Here is an 8,466-nt window from a genome sequence, read left to right on the forward strand (position 1 = left end):
TCTTAACTTCTTCATAATTTTCTTCACAACTCTGCATGAGTCCTATTGAGAGCATTAAATCTTACTTTTTCCCCATGACTGACAAGATCCGATACTTTTCATTTAACAATTTCAACAAGTTAAACACTTAGCAAGTGTTAGGCTAGAAGTGTCAAGGTCAAAAGATATCTGCTTTGATCTACCTAGAATGTAGACCGAAATATCAGTCCGTATCTTGTCATCTGGGATATGTTCTGCAGAGAATACATTTGGCTTCACAGAATCCCTCTCCTTTATATGCCTCGGAGGAGAACCGTCAAAGTAAAAAAGTACTCCAAAACTCCTCTGAAAAACAGATTTTTCTGTCTACCCATTATGACCCTTTGCTAAGAAAACGTTTCTGACACATTGGCATTCAAGATAACAATTTTTTCAGAGCTTCACTTCAGTTTGTTATAAAAAAAAAAAAAAAAACTTTTTTAACGTCTTAGACAATTTTTCACTAGTCCACTTTGTTTAATCACTGTTTTCATATTTGTCACCTACCCCCCCCCCCAAAAAAAAATTAAAAAATAAAAGACCCCAAACAATGTCTGCTTGGGGTTACTATTAAACACTGCAGTTAATATTTAACATATGCAGCTACATCGGGGCAAATGACATCTTGTGGTGGCCTTTCCCTTGGAGTTGAACTAACAGCACTTGAATTTGATGGTACAACTACATGACACACTTGCAGGGATACGATACTCTACATCGGGACATTCACCGCCGCAATCCTTAACACTAGCGAAGGCATTTCCGTGTTTCTGCAAGTTCCACGTCATCCCAGATGCAAAATTCCCCCAGTTATGCTTTTAGTCGTCCTCAGTGTAAGTGCCGTACTCCTTGGCCAACTCCACCTCTTCGCGGTGCGCCTTGCTGGCCATGTGAGCCCCGTAAGGCTGGGGGCCGTTCAGCTGCTTGTCGCACCACTTGCAGTAGTATTTCTCCTTGGAGGCGGCGCCCCCGCTCCCCTCTGCCTTCTTATTTTCCTCCCGATTGTAGGCGGAGACATAGGGTTTCCACTCAGCTGTAGTGGTAGGCATGGGAAACAAATTGAATAGATACATGGTTGGATGGATAAAAAGACTGATGAATAGAATCTGATATTTAAAGGGATGGTATAATTTTGGTCGAGATGGGGATTCACATTCAAACTTTTGGCGAGATGATTAGAAACCATAAAATATTAAAGAGTAAACAATTCTCAGATGAATTCACAGTCTATTTGACGAAAATTGTTTTTGAAATGGCCGAGATATCCAGAAACAAAGAGGTCCTAATATGAGGTGCAACTCACCTTTCATAAGAAACAAATTTGTTTTACTTTGTTTTGAAATATCTCAGCCATTCGAAACCCACTTTCCTCAAAAAAGTTTAAATTTCTCTTAGAATTGTTTACTCTTTATTATTTCACATAAGTCATTTGTAATCATCTTACAAAAAGCTAAAACCTGAATCTCTATTTCAACCAAAACAATACCAGCCCTTTAACAGATGAAGAACAGATATAAAATGGATGAACAGACAGATTCATGGCTGAATGGATGGCTGAATGGATGGTTGGATAAATAGATTCAATGAGGGCAATACCACACAGAGTAAACAATATTTTTTTCACATTCACAGTCTTTAAGGACGAGTGTAGATTGAGTGAATGCAACAATATTAGTCGAACACAGCAGTGACAGTTTGAGGAAAATCGGACAATCAATTCCAAAGTTATGAATTTTTAAAGTTTTGTTGCAGCCATCGCTGGATGAGAAGACTATTGCAGTTCTTAATGCCTCATATGAAGAACAATATTATGAAAATAAAAAGAAAATCAAATAACATTTCATTTAAAAAGAAATGAAACGTACACATTCACTCAGCTTGTTACTGACACATTATTATTACTATATTAGGGCTGATTTCTGAAAAAGGTTGGTCAGTCAAGTTCTCTTTCACTAAGCTAGAAAAGTGAAAATACATTGAATTTTCTTTATACAGTACTTTTCTTCATAAGTGACATCATAACTTGAAGTTCATCCAGTGATAGCTGCACTGAAACTTTAAAAATTCTTGAAGTTTTGAACAGATTTTTCTCAAACTTTCTACAAAGTCACAGATGGGAATCTCTGTAATGGACCAAAATATGACATTTAGGTTGACTGAATCAAATTTTTTTTTTTTTTAAATTGCCTTACCTGGGAGAGTAATCTTTTCTTTACCTACTGTCAAAATTTGGTAGCTTAGAACAAAATTGAAATTGAAATAATAGCAGTTTTTCAGGACCATATTTTTTTTAACAGGCATCACTTTCACTGGGATTTTCACTGATACAGTTTGCACTTCTGCACAGCATCCCTGAGTGATCCTAATGTTATAAATCCTCTTTTCTTCCTTTTCTATGAGACACACCTCCAAATTTTCTGATTTCAATCACATTTTAAGTGGGATGGGATGGCCCAATTTTGACAAGTTATATATAATTTCAAAGCTTAGGGCAGGGCTGCACACTAACCTATTTCTTCTACTGGTTTGACCTGTCCATTGGACCAGTAGGTAGCCAGGTTTTCCATACATGTGTTACTGGTCCACCCTGAAGAAAGTTACTGGTCTGACAGCAATTTTTGCTGGTCCTGGACCATCTGACCAGTGCCAGTGTGTAGCATCGCTTTATACGGTTCACATTTTGAAAATATCCCCCAAAAGAGGGAATTTATTTTGGCCTACTTTTTGTGGGTTCTGAGCTGGGCGGTCAAATATTGTTGACTGGACTTACGTTTGACCTTGGGCAGGTTGGCTTCTTCCTCCGTCTGCTTAGCAGCCAACCAGGGTAGCTGGGTGAGTTTGTCGGACACCACCTGATGTTACAGCAATGAAGAGATAGTGGAGACTTTTCTAGATCATGATTTGTGGGTGCAGGGCGGCCTTTGAGGGGTCTTAATATGTTGCAGCAACCATCTACATGTTCTGTGCCAGACATCCTACAAAACGTTCAACACTATTAAAAAGCCTCATATTGAAATTGATGACCTGCCGGCTCTAGGAAACTTGCAAGTGTGTCTTCAAAACTTTGAAACTATCTGCTTAAGTATTTTATCCTTTGATTGCTTATTGGCTAATTAGCTCTGTCTACTACTTTAATGCACATACATGATTTAAACAGTAAGAAGTGTTCAACACCATTTACTTGATCATTATACTGTACATGAAGTACCGGTAGTTAAAGGTGCATAGTCCCAGTAGTGTAGATGGCGCTGTTGATGACACCGCCGATCACCATTAGCATTGATACGAAGATTACCGAAGTTGAGCTGTCATCAAGAGTAAAGTGCGTAGGTGTTGCTAAGTCACATTGCCTTCATTGTCTTCTTTGCGCAGCGCGCAGTCTGTAGCAATGCCAGAGCGCGTGCATAATGTGCTTCTTATTATGACATCACAAAAGAAGTTTGCTAAAGCTGTCATCCCCCTCAGCCGAATCATGGGCCGAACTGTGATCGGACAACTGACTATGTGAATAGGACTTCTTCGGACCCGGGGAAGTGGGCCACAGCGTAAACACTAAAGAGGAGTCGATAGCATAGGTCTCTATAGGAAACTTGCGTCGTGCGCCTGCGCCTGCGTACGCATTTGACTAAAACACCTGGACCATGCACCTTTAATACAATTGGCAAATTTTGTTCTTTTCAATTTTCTTCTTTTCTTTTTTCTTTTTTTTTTTTTTGGGGGGGGGGGGGGGTCTTTTTTTACCATGTAAATGATAGTCCTGACAGGATTGATAAACATGATTTTATTCAAACTTGATCAAGTTTCAAGGTGATCCCTTAGGAACCAAGAAATTTTAGATTTACCCAAGCTATGCATATAGCAAATATTCTTCTTCTTTGGAAATCTAAAGATATTAACGAACTTTGATTTGGAATGTTGCGCAGAATATGTTTTCCAATGTTTTATCATCAACTTTGCTGGATGTTGAAAAGAGCAATATTGGCATGTGCAGTGTACAGGGGAGCAGCCTGGCGTACAAGTGAAATAGCAATTGCCATTCATATCAAGCACTGCACTATTTACCTCCATATAGGAAGCTGGGACAAACCCTTCTTCCTTGTCGTCATCCTCTGTTCGCACCTTCACCCAAAGGTCGTTGTCCCCGCACCTCTCCACAAAGACCACCTTCTGACCTTGCTTCAGACTCAGCTCTTTCTGACCCAAGGGACTGCACAGGTTGGCCTTGTAGCTGTACTTGGCCTTCAGCCGGGTCACACCGCTCTTCATCGACGAGGTACCCAACCCACCGCCCCGCCCATTCTGGCTACCACCTGTCGGGGCCACGCCTGTGCTTGTTTGAGGAGATGATGACTCCCTTAGGTCGCTCTGCGCCTCTCTGTCCGGGGGCGTTATTCTGCACCGTGATAGGTCTACTTGAACGTCTTGTACTGATTTGTTGAGTGGAGGTGGGGCAAGATTTCCAGGTCGCCGGGCCGGTTTGAAAGGATACGTCGGCCGAAATCCTCTCCCTCTTCCAAAAGAAACCTGCCTGGCTACTTGCTCACTCTGGGCCATGCTGTACACACCTGAAGCACCTAAAGAAAGCCAAAAATACAAATTTATGAAAGCGCTCAGAAATATAATGGCCACAAAATCCTGCTTTTTCATTTGTCTTATTTTTTCCTTGTTCATGTCCACAGTCTTATAGTCAAACACTTAAGTTCATTGCATTTGTAACTAAACTGACCGTGGGTTCAAAGGAAAACATTTGCTACCTCATCAGGAAAAGGCAACTGGGAGAAAGTTGTAAAGGCAACTGGGAGAAAGTTGGCTGTTGAATCTGATCAGTTTAAATCATTTCTACAATCAAACATGTGTACTGTACCTGCACTCTTACAATTACATACAATAAAAATACTATCCAGGGTAGCCTCTTCAGTGTTGCCACTGTTCTACCAGAGGGCCCTGTCATTATCATTACCCTAGCATTCTTGCCATCAGGTACCCATTTATACACCTGGGTCGAGAGGGACATGGTGGGTAAAAACATATTGTCCATGGATGCAGGCACTCGACTGGATCCCAACTCTGTGATGGGGAGTCAGGAGTCTTATCCACTATGCCACAGAGGCTCCCCCCCCCCCCCCCCCCCGCAAATAAATGTGACTTTGTTACATCAGGCCAACATTTTTCTTTACTGATATCATGATAATAACAAAGGAAAATATTATTTCCGTCCATGCTGAGATGATTTCCAAGCTGATTTTTTTTCTTTTTTTAAAAGCTCATAACATCACATATACTATTTGTAGTTTTCAAACTTTTGGTTTTGTCTCTGATTGATTGCATGCATTCAAAGTGAAGACAGCCCTTGTGTAGTATACAATGTACTACTATTCAACACATTCTTGGCTTTTCACACATGCCCTCCGACTTTACAGGTGTTCTTTTAGAGTAGCGGTACATTTGGGTTAATTTAGTTGTGCAACTGACACGAGCAGGTTGCTTTTGGCAAAACTGGCTTCCTACTGTTTGTTCCATTGGCTTCGACATTTGGTCTCACTATGTCTGAATTACTGATCTATACTAGATGTCGGGTACAAATCTGAACACCCCTTTGACCTTGCTTTCACATTTTCTATGTTGATGTGTCATTAGTACACTGTAATAATAAATACTTGTAAACCTTTGCACATTCAAATGGACAGGATTCCACCAGTTTATACTCACTTGGTAGCAAGACAATGTCATGCAGAGTGCTGATAGCACTGGAAATTATCACTTATTTTTCTGTTGTGCACAAGACTGTTACCACATCTTGATATCTTATTCTGTTTTTTCTGTCATGATTGTTTATTCTTTGTTTGACCCTCTGATATAAAAAAAGACCATCCAGTAAAAATCTTTGGGGAGTCTTGTTGCAGTACTTGCACCAGTGATTGTGTAAACCGTCTCCAGTACCATAGCTATGAAGCATGCATGTGGAGCCTGGGGTACTGACAGTAGCCTTCTAGATCTGCAAGAAATCTCTTCCTTTTCAAAGTTTAGGGCCTAGGTAAATAACAAAAAACACAAAGAGCTTTGCATGTTGAGAGAAAAATAACCCCTAAAGCAGTGACTGCATGAAATGGATACTTTGCTAGGATCAAGCTTCTCAAACCTGAGTAGGCCTATTAAAGGGAATTTACTCATTCAAAGTAGAAGTCACCGGTACATACATGTGTAGAAAAAGTCACTTATTATGCATTGTTGGGGATACAACCGATTAATCCACTGGGGTGTTACTACTAGCCTGGTACCAGACGCTGTTAATACGCTGTCACTACTCTTACGCTATAGACAGGTTTGACTGTATCAATATTGAAGTGTGTTACCATTGTTTGAAGACACAAATGTACAGCATTAGTTGATACACTTTTATTTTCAACTTCAAGTTGATCTTCAATGTAAGATCGGCTTTATTATATTATCCTTCATGAAACACTCCCCATGAAGTTTTGCAGCAAAAGCAGAAAAAAACGATAGAAATTAACAATCTTGACTATTACACAGTTAGGCCCTATCATAATCACATAAATTACAACCCACAAAGTGGAGTCCAACAAATGCCAACAAAAAAACTAGAGTAACTGCGTCAGTACGCGGCCGTGCAGCCGTTCGCGGCAGGTACAACATACACGGTAATATACCGCTAAACACTGCATTGCACTGTTACATGCACACTACACATATACTAACACACTAGCAATCAACAAAAACCAACCGATAAAATGGGCACGATCTCTGACGAAAGTGAAATTTTCTCACCTAAATGACAACATATCGCATCCAAAATGAAATTTTCGGTACTTCTTAAGATAACAGTTAAGAAACAATGGTCCAAGAAACTTGATTTTTTGTCGTTTTCTCGATGTTCATGGATTTTGAAAACATATCCTCACGTAAAATAGAACTTTCGCGAGCCGATGTGGGTCGCCATTTTTTTCGGAAAGTGGATGTTACCATCGAAAAAAAATGAGAAAAACACGAGAAAGACATCAACAACACCGCCAGAATTGCGATCTTGTTTGCGGCCAATGCATGTGCGCCCGCTATTTTCACGTGCTTTCGCAATGGGAATTAGCGCTTACGCAATGTTCGCGAGACATGTGAAGGCGTTCAGCTAAAGATCGCGGAGCACGCGCGTATTGCATAGGGATTGTACATCGTGCCGCAAGCAGAAATACTACGTCGCATATCGCCCTTATCGGCGAAAATTGTGACGGGTTTTGCCCTGGTAAATCATGAAAACTGCGTTGGTCAATGGTAAATTTCTTTTATGAAAACAATTGCGTTAATGAATAATCTTGTCTATGATATATGAAATGGTTGAAAATAATTTGCCTGATTTGTTTACAAGTTGGAAAAACCCTTAACAATGCTTAAACTGCCGCAAACGGGATATTTTACTCTAAATGTTAAAATGTTACACCTATCACTCTCGAGTGCTCGATCGACTTGAATTTGAAGAAGTGGCTATGCCGTGTAGGAAAAGAAATGAACAAATTTTCATCAAATTAGTTTAATAGTAAACTTACTAGATCTAGCGCATCAACAGGTCGAAACAAACAGCCGATCTATGATAGAATAGTAAGACTAAGAGCGACAGTCCGTGTCTGAGGGTTGGGGACTTTGCGTTTAATACGCCACGGCACCGACCAGGGGCCGGCCGCGGCGGGATGGCTGCGCAACCATCCAAGTAACAGTTTTAATAGAATCACACTCACTCACACAGTCACAGATCACATAGACAGTCCCTGTCACATCTTTGTAAATTACGTTACGAACGGTACAGGGGCCATTAATCAGAACAGGCCACGGGCTACCTTAATATTAAGTACAATAGGGGATGGGTATTTACCATACCAACCTTGTCACTTAATCACCACACCACAAGGAAAACGTAGACCTTCAGAAATCAGGCATCCGTGTGTTTAGGCCTATACTAGTACTTTTCACATTGTATACTACAGTATCCTGATGCCCTGTGCGTCACAACAATACGTCCACAACACGTACACGTGGGCGCAACGTAGTGAGGATTGTTGGTGCAATGTGCAAGGACTTCCGGTCCGAGAAGATGCGGGAGATCCAAGGATGGTTGTTGTTGTTGTTGTTGTTTTGATTTAAAATGGGGTGTATCACTGAATGGTGTTGAAAGGATAGTCTGGGCTGGCTAGGCTGCGAGGTGTAAAACTGGATATTTGAGCGCGACTATTTTTTTTTTTTTTTCGCGTTCGGCCGGTTAAGAAGAGTTTCGCGTGTTTTTTTCAATCCCGCGGAATCAATTAGGCATTAACTATTTGAACATAATACAAGCAAAGATATTCGCGTGCTTTTAATTTTCGCGCTAATTTCCGGTTGCGAGAAATGCGCGAAAAAGTTAACAGCGGATTTTGAACCACGTGTACAGCGATCTTCTTTGTTGTA

General features: G+C 40.6%; 1 protein-coding gene across 1 annotated transcript; it reads right to left on the bottom strand.

The window, feature by feature from the left end:
- Positions 1–836: 836 nt before the first annotated feature.
- Positions 837–7,996, bottom strand: LOC139743013 (uncharacterized). Its single transcript, XM_071653519.1, has 4 exons — positions 7,907–7,996; positions 4,081–4,592; positions 2,789–2,870; positions 837–1,051 (listed from the first exon to the last, which is right to left on the bottom strand). The coding sequence occupies exons 2-4, from the start codon at positions 4,570–4,572 to the stop codon at positions 837–839; spliced, it is 789 nt and encodes a 262-aa protein (XP_071509620.1). The 5' UTR covers positions 4,573–4,592; positions 7,907–7,996.
- Positions 7,997–8,466: the final 470 nt, after the last annotated feature.

Source organism: Diadema antillarum, unplaced genomic scaffold, assembly GCF_040938485.1.
Source record: "Diadema antillarum isolate AM-2024a unplaced genomic scaffold, OU_Dant_1.0 seq00001041_RagTag, whole genome shotgun sequence".
In the NCBI taxonomy this organism is placed as follows: domain Eukaryota; kingdom Metazoa; phylum Echinodermata; class Echinoidea; order Diadematoida; family Diadematidae; genus Diadema; species Diadema antillarum.